The sequence below is a fragment of the Malurus melanocephalus genome, unplaced genomic scaffold, assembly GCF_030028575.1.
Source record: "Malurus melanocephalus ecotype Western Australia unplaced genomic scaffold, MMel_1.1 scaffold_451, whole genome shotgun sequence".
Classification (NCBI taxonomy): Eukaryota; Metazoa; Chordata; class Aves; order Passeriformes; family Maluridae; genus Malurus; species Malurus melanocephalus.
This window is the reverse complement of record NW_026623683.1, coordinates 169,646-186,558: the sequence shown is the minus strand read 5'-3', so window position 1 is coordinate 186,558 and position 16,913 is coordinate 169,646. Positions and strand designations below refer to the sequence as shown.

General features: G+C 42.8%; 2 protein-coding genes across 5 annotated transcripts in view; one reads left to right on the top strand and one right to left on the bottom strand.

Annotated features, from left to right (window-relative positions):
• Positions 1–573: 573 nt before the first annotated feature.
• PDCD5 (programmed cell death 5) lies at positions 574–5,633 on the top strand. The gene is made up of 6 exons (XM_057380391.1): positions 574–668; positions 2,193–2,233; positions 3,346–3,407; positions 3,832–3,923; positions 4,162–4,233; positions 4,605–5,633. The coding sequence occupies exons 1-6, from the start codon at positions 603–605 to the stop codon at positions 4,650–4,652; spliced, it is 381 nt and encodes a 126-aa protein (XP_057236374.1). The 5' UTR covers positions 574–602; the 3' UTR covers positions 4,653–5,633.
• A 630-nt stretch (positions 5,634–6,263) lies between these two features.
• ANKRD27 (ankyrin repeat domain 27) overlaps positions 6,264–16,913 on the bottom strand; it is a 53,867-nt gene continuing 43,217 nt past the window's right edge. For 3 of the 4 annotated variants that reach the window (XM_057380385.1, XM_057380387.1, XM_057380384.1), the window contains exons 23-29: positions 15,579–15,776; positions 14,017–14,136; positions 13,395–13,556; positions 11,879–11,987; positions 10,307–10,388; positions 9,705–9,777; positions 6,264–7,943 (exon numbers count right to left, since the gene is read on the bottom strand). In XM_057380385.1, coding sequence (XP_057236368.1) covers positions 7,671–7,943; positions 9,705–9,777; positions 10,307–10,388; positions 11,879–11,987; positions 13,395–13,556; positions 14,017–14,136; positions 15,579–15,776 — 1,017 coding nt within the window. In that variant the 3' untranslated portion in view covers positions 6,264–7,670. The remainder of the gene's footprint in view (positions 7,944–9,704; positions 9,778–10,306; positions 10,389–11,878; positions 11,988–13,394; positions 13,557–14,016; positions 14,137–15,578; positions 15,777–16,913) is intronic. The other variant, XM_057380388.1, reaches the window with a different exon arrangement.

Genomic DNA, 16,913 nt, shown 5'->3' with positions numbered 1-16,913 from the left:
AAAGCCGCGGTGTTCCATCATTTCGGCGGGACTGTGCCCTCACACACACACAGAGCACGGCCGGGCTGACCCCGGCCCGCTCCGGCTCCTCACGGCAGCAGCTCCCTGAGGACAGACAGACAGCTCAGGAAACACAAGGAACTGCTGGAGAGGGTCCAGAAGGGACCACAGAGATAATGAGGGGTCTGGAGCAGCTCCTCTATGAGGAGGGACTGTGAGACCTGGGCATGGAGAGGAGTGAGAGGGGATCTCATCAATCCATACAATTATCTCCACGAGGACTCTTGTCAGTGGTGCCCAGCGACAGACGAGGAGAAAAAGCCATGAATTAAAACACAAATTCCACCTCAAAATGAAGAAGAAGTTTACACTGCGGGTATCAGAGCACTGGAGCAGCTGTCCAGGCAGGGTGTGAAGCTCCCTCTCTGCTCCATCCCGAACACTCCTGAGGGTGTCCCTGAGCGCCCCGCTCCCGTGACCCTGCCCTGCTGAGGGGGCTCCGCATCGGCGGTCAATTGGCCTGGCCTGGCCTGGCCTGGCGCGGCGGGGCGGGGCAGCGCTCGGCGGTGGATTGGCAGCGGCTGGCGCGGGCGGGCTGAGCCATGGCGGACGAGGAGCTGGAGGCGCTGCGGCAGCGGCGGCTGGGCGAGATCCGGGCCGAGCACGGGGTGAGGGCAGCCGGGGGATCGGGGCCGAGCACGGCGTCAGGGGAGCAGGAGGAATCAGGGCCCAGCATGGCGTGAGGGGGAACGGGCAAGATCAGGGCAGAGCACAGGGTGAGAGGGAGCGGCGTGTGTCAGGGCCGAGCACGGGCTGAGGCAGCGCCCGACTCTCCGCCCGAGCCATTCTCGGCGCCCCTCGGGAGCTGGAGGGGAAGAGGAGAGGGCTCTGCGTGACCGAGGCCGGGGGGAAGCGGGAAGAGGCCCGGCCGTGCCCGGAGCTTTGCTGGAAACTGTACCGAGCGCGGCCCCGGGCCCCGCCGCCGCCTTTTCTCCCGCTGCTGCCCTCGCAGGGTCGGCACACGAGCGTTCCCTCCCCCGAACACTCGCTAGTCCATGGATTTCATTTCTAGCCTTTCTAGCCATCTCAGTTTTCAGAGTTGAATCACAGAATCACACAATTGGATTAGGGTTAGGGCTGSAAGGAACCTCTGGAMATCATACAGTMCAAGCCTTCACCAGGGCAGGGTCACCTGGAGCAGGTGACACAGGAACACACCCAGGTGGGTTTGGAATGTCTCCAGGGAYGGAGACTTCACGCCCTCCCTTTGCAGCTTTTCCAGGGCTCTGTCAGCCTCAATGGAAAGTTCCTCCTCGTGTTGAGGTGAAACTTGTGTGTTAGTTAATGGCCATTACTTCTCGTGCTGTTACTAGACACCACTGAAAAGAGTCGGACACYATCCTCTGACACACTCCTTGCAGATATTTGTATGGATTTATATGAAGTGTTTTTGTTGTTCTTGGGAAGGATCTGCTCTACTTCCAACCAGCACCATTTCCTGTCTGTCTGGTTTTCCTTCCTGCTTTCACATTTTTAAATGTTACCTGTAAAATCTGAGGTGTAGATTCCATATAAAGTTAGGCTTTTCCCTTTTCTTGTTACTTTCTTCTTAATCACTAATAGTGACTTGGAAGTTTGCCTCCTTTTATTTTTCATATGTACTACTGTTCAATGCAGGTACCAACTCTTGTAGAACCCCACTCATTAACTTCTCATTAGCTTTAGGAGTTAGCTTTGATGATCCTTGTGGATTTTTTCCAACTCAGGATATTCCATGGTTCTGTGATTCTGTGATTTCAGCTGCCATGCTGAGAATGTGTTATGTTTCATTTAACTTGTCTTTAGCTTACTGTAATGGATTTAAAATGCTTTTGTCAGTTGTCTGGGCCTTGGGGAAGTTTATTATCTCAGACCTAAGGGGAAGGCCTCTTCCTGTCCAAAACCCCAGGATTCAGTGGATAAATCCAGGAGCAGCACTCACCCCACCACTGGCATTACTGTGTTGTGAGGAAAGCAGAGTGGCATATTTATTTGCTAGGGCAGCAGATTCYCATTTCCAGGATCTCATCCACGGTCAGGCGGGTTTAGCAGAGGCAGGTTTAGCTTCCATCGATGCTGCTGGAATATTTTAATTTACTGTCCTGAGTGGAATGTGTCTGGATTGTGATATTTACTCTGATCTCTTTCTTTAGGATCCTTCTGCTGATCCATCCCAACAGGAAGCAAAACAGAGGTATAAATGAGACTACTGAATTTTGGTCTTGCATCTAGTAATTTTTAACCTTTKGTCTTTTTTTTTTTTAGTACTTAATTTCTTTGGAATGCTGCCCTGCATTTGTTTTGTTGCTGGGAAAATCACGAATAAAGGAATTGAAATGTCAAAGATTTGATCCAGGTGTGGCTGCTATGCCATGACTGTACTGTCTGAACTCTGCTGGGGTGGGAGGGTGTGAAGGAAAAAGCAGCAGCAGGTGCTCATTTTCATGTGGGATTTGCCTGAGTGCAGTAACCTCGTGACCTGTCCTGATGCAGGATGGTCTGGGGGAGCACTGTCACCCCCACTGTCACCTGCTTCTGGAAGGCAGAGTCTTTGGCTCTTCAGGGTTGGTAGSAGTTTATGATCCAAGTCTTGAAGGCTGGCAGAACTCCTCCCAAACTGGTGCTTTGTATGAGTGATGAGTTTGGCTGTTACTGCAGTGGGAAGAGCCTTTCYTAGATGATTTGATTTTTCTGGGATATCTATTGCAGTTAAGAATCTGAAACAAAACTACTTGTGTTGGAGGTTAGTGTGGGAACAGTGTTCAGTATTTGTGCTGAGGGCAAAATTGTAAACAAATGCTTGAAGAGCTGACTTTGCATAGTCCAAGTTTGTGTAAACTGAAGCTTCAGTTTTGCAGATACTTATATCAAATAGTGTAAATATATCAAGACTTACTAAAAAATTCTAAATGTAAATGAGGTTTTCTTGGGTTTTGCCATTGAATGGACTATTCCTTGTGCCTGCTTTACTATACACTGCCTTGGGGTGAATTCCACGTGGATAAATGCAGGATCTAATGGGCAGCACAGCCTTTGTCTCTAAGATACCATCATGAGCAGGGAGAAGGTGTAAGGATGAAATCCCCCCTTGATTTTTTGGAATATGTTTCCAGCTGTGTAACTTGAATGTACACGGAGCTGTCCAGGACAGGAAATGCTGTAAAAGGTACCATGTAAATGTAYGGTTTGAATTGACCTCAAGAAGTCATTTCCAAGAATCAAGTCTTCTGTAGTTTSCTGCTTTGTGCATGTTATTGTAGGTATTTGAAATCCCACTTTTAATGTGTGGTTCACTTTTCCTTACAGGGAAGCAGAGATCAGAAATACTATTTTAGCCCAAGTTCTTGATCAAGCAGCTCGTGCAAGATGTRAGTATCCAAGTAACTTTCTGATAAGAAATACTCATCTAGGGGACTCCTCAAAAGTGTGTGCTGTACAGAGGCCAGACTAGAAAAACACTGTTGTTACTGAGAAAACTTGGAGCTTTTCAGTTGGCAATATCAGTGTTTGGAGGGGAGGGGATAACGGACATCTAAATTATGTTAATGTATTTGTTTTTAGATTATAATAAGATTTGTAGTGAGTCAWAATTGGTTAATCTAATCAGGAAAAAAATATTTAAAAGTAAGAAATACAACTGTCTTGTACCTGGCATAAATGAAAAATGCTTTTTCAATTTATTTCATGACCCTGGCATGAAGAAGATGGTTTMATAGGGAGATTTCTCACTTTTTAGTTACTGGTGAAGGTATTTTTTTAAACCTAAATGAGCAGAGCCTGTTTTTGTTGCAGTAAGCAATTTAGCACTTGTGAAACCAGACAAAGCAAAAGCAGTAGAGAATTATCTTATACAGATGGCAAGATTTGGACAGCTAGCTGGAAAGGTGAGTACCTCTTTCTAATTCTCACAAATATTCATTTTTAAACCAAATTAACTCTAAAAAAAAGATGTTACTAATAGCTGCAAATTAAATAACTGAAAAGACAATTGAGAGCTTCTAAATAATAATTATGAAATAATTCTATCAAAAACCTTTTATAAGAGAGAAAACTGTGATTCAGTTGTTTGAAACTAAGCATCTCTCAAAGCGTATTTATCCACATTTTGTTTTGCTTTCCTAGGTATCGGAACAAGGTTTGATAGAAATACTTGAAAAAGTGAGTCAGCAAACAGAAAAGAAAACAACAGTGAAGGTAAGTTCCTTTCCTAAATGTAAKGTAGTTACAAAGTAGAGCAGCAGAATTGCACGTATGGGACCAGCTCAGGAAGAACTTTGTATTTGCACCTCTTTCCCTGTCCTGGTGAGTGCTGGATTAAACCAGAGCATTTCTATGGGCAGGAACATGTGCAGCTGTTGCTCTGGGGCCAGTGTGGTGTGTGACACAGCCTGCCTGGCTCTGTCCTGTYCCTCTGGGCTGGGCAGGGCCTGGGGGTGGGAGCTGAGGGACGGGTGGATGTTCTGTCAGGCAGTGCCTTCATTGCCACGTGCAGGGAGTGGGAAAGGCTTGTGCCAGCCTGGATTTACCATGAGCCTGCAACTTTCACTTTATGTATTTCATTTTAGTTCAACAGAAGRAAAGTATTGGATTCGGATGAAGAGGATGATTATTAGTACTACTGTAAGGCTGCCAAACAATATGGAAAAATGCTGTTAGCAGGCAGAATGCAAGATCTGAAAATGTTTACGCTTCTTTTTTTTTATTATTTTAAAAGGCCAACAAGTAAACTTGTAAAATAAATCTGAGAGGGGGGATTTTATAACTTAAATTTTTGTAGTATAAGAGGCCTGAGCAGTGTGGGGTTCCCTGTGGCTTCGTTAGCATGAATGTTTTGTTGCCCCTTACTCACTGTAAGCTCTGCTTTCAGCCACTGTACACACTTAACTTGCTGCTATTGGAGATACCAAACACAGGAGGAGCCAACTGAGAAGCAGAGAACACCCACTCAGTTGAAAATCTTGCCTCCAGGCTCTGTCACAGAAGTGTTAGGAGATTTCCAGAGTCCCCTGAAGGATGCCTGTCCAGCCATTCACTGGCTCTCAAGTCCTTACTGGAAATTTAAAAATGAATGTGTCAGAATAGTGTTTGGATCAGGGGATTCCTATCATGCAGTCTGTGTAAAAAAAATGTTAACAGCAAACAGTTGAACTGTTCCCTTGTGAGTTCTTGAGCTATCTCAAACAAAGCAAGTTAACTGTGTAATACACAGCACTGTTCAGACACTTGGTATTGTGTATTCTTACAACTACCTCCACTTTTATCAAATGGCTGGAGTGTTTCTTACCTGGTAAAAATAAAAAGATTGTTTTCCTAAATTCTGCAACTCCTGCATGCATAAAGTAAAACTGAACTTGTGCTGTACCTTTATTCAAAAATATGGTTATGGAAATCAATAGGATAAATACTGTTAACGTGCTGATAAACACTCTCCCAACCACAACCCCCTTATCTGACATAATTTAACAGGATCGTGTATGATTCCAACTGCAGTGTTTTTTGGAACAGAATAAACTTATTTCAAGTGAGCACTAGTGGGTGTTTCTCATCTTGTGTGAATGTGGTTAAAATATTAAACAGTTGTTATTTTTGTTTCATTTGTTCTAGACTGGGCATTTTCTTCTCTGTGTACGTAATTAGGATGCCTTAACTTCAGTAATACCCTGAGGGTACCAAATTTCTTCAAACAAACTTGGTTGAGTTTGAAGCCAAGGTGTGGTGAACTGATTTTTCTCATCTGTACAGTCAAGAAAGAGGAAGAATAATTTATGCATACTACAGTTAAAAGACAAGCAAAATTCTCACTCTAGTTTGGAAATAGGTTCTATAAAAGTCTATCTTAAACTTTAATATCTGGGTTTTTCTTGCTACAGGTAAGGACCAGTGACTTACTGGGTCATCTCTGTAGTGTCACGAGAAGGAAGAACCTGTTCTGTCTCTTTCCTTTTGTGTCTTGACTTGCAATAGCTGAACATCTATTTTTTAAATGTGAATATGGAGCTAGAAAAGGAGGTTATGTGAAAATCCTCAGTTTCACTAACAATTATATTTTGTACACCTCTGTGCATAAATTAAAAACCACACAACCTAATAAAGTAATCTGTAAATGCAGGAGGAAGGAAAATCAAGATCTCCCTCAATTTACAATTAGACACCAGGTGAGTCTTCAAATGCCTGCAAAACCAAGGAAACCTGTATAATTGACTCAATGCTTGGACAAAAGCACTCAAAGAGAACAGCATTTTCAAGAGTTCTTTTACTGGTTTTTTTCTTTCCATCATTTGGCACAAATCCAAGGCACATCAGAAAATCAGATGAACTCATAAATTATTAGAAAAATAAACACATTACCCTCAAATCCAAATGACATTTGACATTTTACCTCTTGGATTAAAAAGTTATCTGGAAAACCCACCRCTCTGTTTTCCAGCTTTCTATTTTGCCAGGCAGTTTACTAATACCACAGTTAAAAGAAAGAGAATTATCTATACAAATAGTTCATGAAATAAAAGGCAAGCTGGATGTGATGAGCCAAKAATAAAAAAATACGGCACTGCAAAGCCTGGCTTGTGCTATTTACACCTTGTCCTCCCATAACAGTAGAACATGAACTTCAAATCTAAGCAGCCACTTTGATAGTTCCCTGTGAGCTTTCAATTCTTCAGTGATCAGCCCTGGGAACGGGGGAGGATTTGGCCTATTCCAACACTGCTCACTGATGTGAGAAGTACCTTCCATAGTGGGAATTCCACCTTTCAAAGAGCAGTCCAGAGCAGGCTCCTAAGCAGCTTTGTCTGTGGATATTGCTCAGGTTCAGTATCATGAATTTTTGTGCATTTTTGCATTATTTGCTTTAGAGGAGGGGACAAACAGTTGTGTGTGCCCTTGAACAGTCTTGCTTCTGCTTTTTTATTAGGTTGTGAACAGCAAGTCCAAAGTTTGGCTATGTCAGGGGCTCTCTGCTTTTTCTCAGTATCTTGGCTCCTGTGTAAGAACTTGCAGCCCCAGTACAGGGGAGCATTGCTAAGAGATTAGCAAAGATTACATCCCTTTACTTTAATAATGCAGATGTTAATGGACTATTGTTTGCCCAGCTACTGAAATGTACAGAAATATATACTATAATGGTTTGTAACATTGCAATAAAAATAGAGACATTTCCATTACCTCTGGCAATAAATACCTTGTTATCCAATATATCTTTTTATATATATAAATATATTTATATTTCATTCTGAATGTAGTGATAAAAACTGAAAATGCAAAAATTATTCAAAGACTTTTAAAACAAAGTGGGTGGCTGAAAAATACAATACAGGGTTTCATTTGGTTTACTGTTACATAGAACTTTTTTGTAAGTGCTAAATAGAATAGGACAGTAATTTTGCTGTTTTCACCTCGTTACATCCCTGTTTGTGAAATCAGTAATGATCTGGCTGTGTGGTCACCTCCAACATGAACAGAGCAGTCAGTCCCCAAGGTGCCAGAACATTCCAGCTGTGCTGCARAGCTGTCGTGTGTCTGCTCTGAACTTGGGTGTGTGAATGTCACCGACATCTGACACACACTGAAGGGCTGTGGAGTTTCACAACGCCAGCTTCCTCAGCTTTGGGCTTCAAATTGGTGCTTTCCTGTCAGTGATCTGAAATGGAGTCACCACAGTCCTGTGACTGTGAAACACCTGCATCTGCAGGGCTGGATGAGYCGCTGTCACTGAGCTCCTCTGCTGGCAGTGGCACATTGACCGTGTGTCTGCGCTGCAGTAACTTACTCCTGGGAGGAGCTGCTGCCGTGTCATCATCTTCCACAAACTCACCACTGCACCCCGTGTCAGTCACCTTAACCGTGCTCTGAGCCAGCATTCCAACACATTTTAATTTGCTTTTATCAAAGCTTCTAATGGCCATCTGTAAGGAGAGAGAAATGGTATATTAAAATAATTATCTACTTCCTTCTTTACAACGTAAAACAAATACGGTGTTTCTTGAACATTATTATCACATGATTTCATGGTATTCTTTACACTGAGAACACAGCCAASATTTAAAATAGCATACTTTGTAAGRGGAATTRTATTTGGGCTAGACAGGAGAAWCAAGAGGCCAACCTGCCCCCAGCTACACACACACAAGTATTAGACCTGAGAACATAACAGAAGTTCCCAAACCCATTTTCACCAATCMCAACACCATCCCAACTCTTCTAAACACCTTGTGTAATGCAAGTCTCAATGCACTTGAAATTAAGAGCCATTTCTTTTACTATTAAGAACTGTGGAAGTAGGAACAGACAGGGTCCCCCAGGCACTGCTGAAGTCAAAGGCAACGTTTCCCTGCTTCCAGAGGTCACCTGTCAGGGAAGAGATGCTCACCMCTCCCCAGCCCCCTTAGTGCCTCTTTTTGGCCATTCCATCTATTAATATCTTCCATTTCCACACCTGCTCCTATTATTCCTGTATAGAGTGGGTGGCTCTCTTGATTATTGGCCACTCTGCAAATGTTAGAATAACCAAGAGCAATAAAGAGAATCCCAAGCAAGCTAATGACAGATCTTCTAAGAGAAGAACTAAGGGAGAAGGTAGCTTTTTTACTAAAATAATGGCAACCACCTTGAAAAAGCTGCAGACAGAGATTATGCACATTTAAACCACTATCAATTCACAGCTGTATGACTCATGAATTCGTGCAGCCACAGCTGTGTGAACTCACAGTCACAGCACAGTGTTGGAGTGCTCTGTATCAGGGTCATATATCAGTTTTCTGACACCTGTACACTGACATGACATACTGTTTTCAGTGTCCAGTTAAAAAATCTAAATCCCAAGTTTAAGTAGTGGAATATTATCATTTAGAAAGAATTAATAAAATATGCCATCTTTATAGCATTAATTTAGTGTTCTCAAGGCTTTTGGCAAATACTCAGTCTCCTAAGAGCTCTAGGAAAAGGAACAATATCCCAYTTTCTAGATGGACATGAGCAGCAGAGTGCATTTCCAAGGCTGAGTCAGTCTAATGATGGGCAGCTGCTGGACTAACCAGGTAACAACTGTTCTGTTTTGGATGGATCAGTTTTTCTCTTGATTTAGTGTTCTGAAATGGCTCAGCAGAAGATGCAGTGAGAGTCAAAGCCAGTGTAAAGGAGGAAGGAGCACAAGCTCTGGGGAAGGCAGCATCCAGCAGCTGCTGTGGGGTGTCACTGCATCCCGAGCAGAGGTGGGTCTGTCACATACCTTTATGTCACAGCTGACAAAGCAGTTTGCTGTCACCCTTGCAAAGAGCCTCCTCTTACAAGCACACTTAAAGCAAACCCTRATTTCAATCTCCTGAAAAATGTCTCACTTGCCAAAGCAGCCCTGCTTGGCTACAGCTCTGAAAAGATGCAGTTTCTCAGACYTAGTTTTTGCTGGACAGGACACAGAAAACAAGACAGATGAAAGCTGCAGTAAGAGGCTTAAAAGGTTAAAAGTAAGAATGAATTGTTTTAAGAGGTGTCACAGAAGCACCACTGAAATTTGAACAATGGTGAAATGAGCAATTTGGCAAACAGGTCAGAACTTCTGTGATTCCACAACCACCACAGCAAACTTTCCTCTTACATGTACCCAGAGTAACAGCAGAGCAAACAAGCATATTTACTGTAATATAATTTGAGCAAGTACTTCCACTTACCTGGTGCAGAAAGTGATAGTCAAAATTAGGGACACTTTTATCTCTTGTTATTGTTTTTCGTAAATGTTTTTCTCTGAAGAAGATTTGAAAGAAATTAAAATCTTTATGTAAGCCCTTTCATAAAAGCCTCTCTCAGAAGCTCCACAAGGTGGAACTGTCTCACCAGAGACAGGCTGTTCCCTGTTCCCTGACAGCACTTCCCAGAACAGCAGCCTACTCGTATTCCCTGTATTTTACTACCGAATATACATTAAAGTTTAAAAAGATAATAAGCAAAACCCAACCCATGAGTGAGCACCACTACAGTATTTTCAAGCAGTCTGGTTCTGAAAAGCTTGACCGATGGTACACCAAGAATTAATGCAAACCCAATTTCAGATACATTTTCAAGCCCTCCCTCACCATCCCAAGAGAGCATATCGTGCCCAGAACATCTGCCTGGGGATGTGACCCAATCCAGCCCTGCAGGATTAACATCCACAGTCACACCACCATGTCATGTGTAACCACCACTGACCCACTTTGGGCCTTTATTAGCAGCTGGATTTCTCCTTTGCTTATGGGAAACAACAAATACACTCTGAAAAAGCTTCTTTGCTTACTTGTTAAATCTGTTAATTGATTGGACCAGTTGAAGTTGTCTGCTTAGGGGATCATCAACTTTCTCACAGGGCTTAGGATGCACTGGGGGTTTAAAAGAACAGGCAGCTAAAATTACAAATGATGGGTCACACTTAGGACTTAAAAAAACACTGTTCTGATTTTAAATGTTACAGTAAAATGATAACAGTGCTAAGTCTATTTGTCTTTGGATTTTTTTTAACTTTTTAAGTTGCAGGAGTAAACATTCTTCATCAGATTAGCATGACTGGCCAAGCTTCTGAAGATACTGCAATTCTGGACTTTGAGGACCTGATTTCAAATTTTTACAAACCTTACTTAACACATAGATGCTAAACCACCTCTTAATTAGTATTACTCATATCTTCTATTGTGCTTTTAGAAGTATTCTCACAATATTTTAAAGAACTATCCTGAAAGAAGTAGAATTTTAGGCATCAGCATGATGTGATTAATTGTAGTTTTCTATTAACCAGGCAATCTTTATGAGGGAAGAAGGCAAGAGTTATTTTGAAAACTCATGAATGCTGAAATGGGCACTCCTGCTCCTCATCTTCCCTAATTCCTGCTTTGCAGCCTCCCTGTTTTCTTCCCACAGTCCTGGTGGCAGCAGATCCTTTGCTCTGCTGAGCTCTCTCTCCAGCTCAGGGGGAACAGCTTTTGTTCCATCCCTCACCCCAGGGTAGAGAACTTGAAAATTCAACTAAAGAACTTCTGAGCCAGCATTAAGGGGAGCAGTGGATAACGCAGATCAGAAGCTGAGGGTGAGAGGTGAGGAGGGAGAATTTGTGGTCATTAAGCCACATCCCAGAGGCTATTTAGGCACATTAACATAGGGACTATGTGTCATATCCTTTAAAGAGTGAAGTCATTCTGCATCATTTAACATTACATACAACGTTATTGCTATTAAAAAGGGGAAGGTCAGAGTTAAACAGTGCAAGAGAAAAGGGCTCAGAAGGATGGTAACTCATCCTCCCTGAGGCAATGGGGCCCTCCTGCAGCCCAGCTGTGCTGTCACTGCACCTCGTGGCTGACACTGTGCCACCTCCTGCCACTYGCTCCAAGTCCTCTGCAAAGTGTGCTGGAYRTTCACAGAGCCACCTCTGTTAASTCCTATTTCTGTCCCAAAATATGASAGACAGTAACTRATGAAGAGGCACTCCCTGACCTGTTTTAGGGCAATGTAAGTGACACCCAACAGTTACTTAAATCAGTTTTGCTTTGCACTGAAATGCACAATTATTACATGGTGAATTATATAATCTCAAATGTGGTGTGTTTTTTAACTTTAAATGGTTTTGTATGTAAAATGCATACATATATCCCAAAATAAGTGAAAACTAAGTTTGAAGCAATGTCACAAATATAATACAAAGTCTGCTGCATTTAGTTGCACTCTTTTAAATGTTTAGGCATTCCCTATCATAAATAGGCAAAATAATTGACTGTCCTATTATTATATGTAAAGCAGTTACATAAAATATTTGATATAGTCACCCATGAATTCCCAAATCCCTTTTTATTCATAGCAGTGCAAATATGACAGGTACCTTTTTTCCTTATCTTRACAGTGATGTGCTGCTCATTCTCCTTTTCTCCCTCTGCTGATGAGGGGACAYAGCTTGGTGCTGCTTCCAGCAACTTCATGATGTTTGAATTCTGAAGAGTTTCCGTTTTCACCATTATTAAAGAAAAAGAAAAACAACAGTACAATTTAGTATTTTTGTCTGTGCAGAGTGTGTTAATTAATGCTTCCACAAATGAATACAACACACACCAAAATATCTCATTATAAAAAAAAAACTTGAAATTGTATCATTCTGARTAGGGACAAAAATCAGTGTTCCACCAGTCACACTGTAATGCAGTGATGATGGAGTCTTGGCCTCTCATTTTAAGCTGTGTTATTTATGGTTAAGCTAATTTCAGTTTAAATGGTAGCATACATACTAAAACTGATTCAGTACAGAATTTGGTGGTCATTAAGCTACATCTCAGGCTATTTAAGCACATTAAGACAGGGACCATGTGTCAAATCCTTTAAAGGGTGAAATAATTCTGATCACTTAATATTACATATGACATTATTGCTATTAATAAATTCTATTACTTGCATATAATATTATTGCTATTAAGTTAGCTATTCCAAGATAGAAGGCAYCTAAAGGCTTGAAGGGCAGAAGATGGTGGTGGAACAAGGAATGTTGATGGCAGTGSAACTGATTAATGAAAGTTCATTTGCCTACATCCAACATTGCTTCTGCTCTCTGTGCCATTAGAGATTTGAATGTCGTTTTTATTTAGGTCCCTGCTTTCACTCTTYCTACACTCATTCTTTTTGTCTAGGATAACTTATTTTGGAAGCACAATTGGTTTCACAGGCCACAGGAATCACTTGTACACTATGCAATGAACAGGCATCTCAGTCTTTACATCCCACMAAAGTGCTGCACACAGCTCAGTCAGTGACCCCCGCTGTGTCAGAGATACACTSTGTGTRTTTGTTCCCTTGCCCCATTCCCGTGCCCTGGCCAGGTCCCGGTTGTTCTCCTGCCCCGTTCCCGTTCCAGTCCCGGTTGTTCCCGTTCCCGGCTGTTCCCATTCCCCATTCCCCGCTCCCCGTTCCTGTCCCGGTTGTTCCCATTCCCTGTTCCCCATTCCCCGCTCCCCGTGCCGGTCTCGGCTGTTCCCATTCCTCATTCCCTCCTACCCCGTTCCTGTCCCGGTTGTTCCCATTCCCCATTCCCCGTTCCACGTGCCGGTCCCGGCTGTCCCCCGGCTCCGTTCCTGTCCCGGTTGTCCCCGCTGCCCCGTGCCGGTCCCGGTTGTTCCCGTTCCAGTCCCGGTTGTTCCCGTTCCCCGTTCCTGTCCCGGCTGTCCCCGTTGCCCCGTGCCGGTCCCGGTTGTTCCCGTTCCAGTCCCGGTTGTTCCCGTTCCCCGTTCCTGTCCCGGCTGTTCCCGTTCCTGACCCCGTTCCCCGTTCCTGTCCCCGTTCCCCGTTCCTGTCCCCCCGCCCCGTTCCTGTCCCCGTTGTCCCCTGTCCCGTTCCTGTCCCCGTTCACTCACGGGCTGGCTGCACTCGGCCGGGGTGCAGCTCCTCTCGTTGCGCAGATGTGTCGCGGCCCCGCTCCGCAGCAGCAGTGCCACCAGCTCCTCGCTGCCGCCCGCCGCCGCYTCGTGCAGGGCGGTGTTGCCCTTGGCGTTGGCGAGGTTCACGGAGGCTCCGTGCTGCAAGGTGAAACGGGTATGAACACAGCACCGGCACAGCGAGCAGCACCCCCGGAGCCGCACATGGACAGAGCAACGGGAACCCACCCTGATGGTGCTCACATTATTTCCTCATCTCACAGACACAATTTCAAGAATCAGTGCATTTCATTTTTGCATATATCTATTGTATATTCCAAGCTTAAGGGATATTAAATAAAACCCCAATCCTATATGACAGAATCCCAAGCAACGAACCCTAACACCTGCCACATGAAAGTTTCATAAAAACAGCTACCTGTACAATATTAAGGGAACATTTATCTAACTAAAGTCTGTGAAGGGACACTCTTCACACTTAAACACTCTTAATTTTCTTCCCCAAGTAGTTTTGACAGAGAAAAAATACTGATCCTAAGTACTGGCTAAGCACAGATACCACATAAACACCATTTGAACATTCTGTGTTCAGTGATCTTACCTGTAACAACAGGGCAGTAGTCTCATAGTGACCATTYGAGCATGCATAAATTAAGGGAGTATTTCCATATATATCCTTTTTATTTTGTTTAGCATTGTAATCCATCAGACACTTTACCACCTATTGAAAGAAACAACAACTTTTTCATTTAAGATACCAGATAACCACAGCCATCCAGTGAAAACCCCCCCTTGCCCCTTTTTCTAAACATTTTTTTAAAATCTAGATTAAGAGATGGAAGAAAAAAGGATGGAGAAAACACTGCCAAACAGATGGCAACTACAAACAACTCTTACTATCAGATGAATTTTCATACTTTAACACCTACTTTTAAAGAAGCAAAATTTAAGCAACTCTAAGAAAGGCCAGAAAATAAAACTTTGAGGCATGTGAAAAACAAATAATAACCAATAACTTAACAAAACATCAAAACTAAAGTACCACAGCAGCAGTACCCTTTGGACTTTTCCAAACTCATCACAACCCTTGGAAGGAGTTCTTTATGCTGTAATKATCCCATGAACTATCCTTTAATAACCTACAGGTGTGAATTGCATTGCTTTTTGCTTACTTCCCTAGGGTTTTATCTTCCACTCATCCTCACAATACCTTTTTTCCCTCCTGCAGTCCCCAGCTCCTTATTTTTAAAACCCCAATTTTACACTTTTCTGCATCTTCCAATTTGGCTGTCTGACTCCATTTTTTCATGATCATTATTTTCCCCTCTCATTTACACTCCCTCCTGTATCAACACCCTCCCCTCACAGGTTCATGCTTCTTTACTGCTTCTGTTTCCCTGACTTCAAGTGAGGGATGAGTTATCTATCTCAGAGCTCCACTTGGCTCATGATCTACTTCAGTGTAGAGTGTTAACAGCTCGTATGGGAGAAAAACGCTATGTCTTTGGCTGTCTTGAGAAAAAGAATATTAGAATGTAGAATTAATAATGCAGGTAGCTTACAATTATAAACATTACTAATACTGTAGCTTTTGCAAACTTCCTAATCTTATGCTGATGAGTAAAAAGTGACAGCTTCACTAACTAATGTATGTTTGACACAAATGTATGTACTAGTTACTAAAGTGAATAAAAGAAGCCTGTCCCAGAATAAAGAAGTTATTTTTTTTGTGTGTGTATATGTAAGTCTTTGTGTCTGTTATTTTGTGTCAGCTGTCTAACCAACAGCGACACTTCAGTGAGTTGAAAATACAGTAAATATATAATGGTGTGGCTACTGAAGACACCGAGACACAAGCATAACCTAGAGAAGATACAGAGGAACATACACAGAAGATTCAGCTGCACAAGGGACTTWTAAAGCGTTTCAAGTAYRACAGAAGCTTTTTGCAGCACTTGCRTTAAACCAGTTCTTTAAGTCATTTATAAAGAAAAAATGTCTGCTGAAACAATTTCAGCTCAAAGTTTCCCTTTCCATTTGGAGATTTTAGAAAGGAAAAAAAACAGAATAGTCAAACTCATTTTCTCCATTACTGGTTTGGTCTGGTTGATAATTTCCCCAAAGAGCTTTTTGCTGGAGAGCTTTGTGCAAAGGCAGAGTTACCTGGAGGTGTCCCTTCTGGCAGGCCAGGTGCAGAGGAGCTGCCAGTTTGGCGTTCCTGGCGCTGGCGCTGGCCCCGCGCCGCAGCAGCAGCGACACCAGCTCGCCGTGGCCGTGCAGAGCAGCCATGTGCAGCGGCGTGAAACCCTCCTGGTTGSAAACGTTCACCCCCAGGCCGTTGGCAGAGACCCTGGAAAATTTCTGTTGAGGAAAATACACAATAAAACTATAAAAATCATCATGCTTTGTTTTAACCAAAGAAATAACCAAATTCCGGCTAAGTCTATACAAAACAGGCAGATGGGCATTACAAGAACTTCTGCTACAGAGCCTAATTTGAGACCTTTGGAAAAAGTCAGTAGAGCAGAGCAGTTTGATAGCATTTTTCAACATAAAATTACTTCTATTGTTCTGTCTTTTCGTCCAACACAATAACTTCATAGACATAAATTCCAGGCAAAGTATTAAGGATATTAAAAAGAGACTAAAGCAGCACAGGTTGAGACTTAAGTAAAACTGAAAGCTTTTATACAGCTGTTAGGATGCTCATGCTGGAGATGAGCCAGTGTTACCTTCATTTATACAGATATTTATGCTCTTTGAGACAGACACTAAACTCCTTTTAATGCTACATGAAGCTTGAGGTAATAAGGATGCAAACTAAAATTAATTTAATTCATCTGGAAGCAATACTGGTCTAGAGAAGAGACTCTCCTGGGGAGTCAAGATAAGGAAACCACCTAGAGGACAGCTCACAAAGGAGTACAGAACATCCTCTGCCACTCCTCCTGCAAACTGGGGGTGCCTGACCCTTACAGTGGGGCACAACCTTTCATTCTCTGCCTTCAGTGTGTGCCTGCCTARTACAGGGGTCAGGATTAATTAACAAGTTCCTTCCTCTCCTCATTCAGCAGGCAAGTAAATTCCACAGCAGATGCCATTCCCTCCCCTGTCAGCAATAAAATGAGCTCTTTGGACTCAAGCTCTGGCATCTTTAGCACATGATCTCTGTACTCAGGGCACGGGGACACCCCTTACCAGAGCAAAGCACGGGGTGATTGTGAAGCATTTAAGGATAACAGCACACTCTAAGCCTGCACAAAATAAACCTGTGGTGGCACTGGGGAATTTAAAGTTAAGCCATCTCACAGTGYTGTTAACCCCAAAGTAGCCAACAAACTGAAAAACTGTATTTTTGGTCTATTTTGCAATGACTTGTCCAGTTATGTACACCTTCAGACACCTTCTGAAAGGCAAGTAATGGAATTTCTATTTCCAAAAAGCTGGGATTGTTCCTCATTCAAAAAAAAAAAAAAAAAAAAAAAAAAAAAAAAAAAA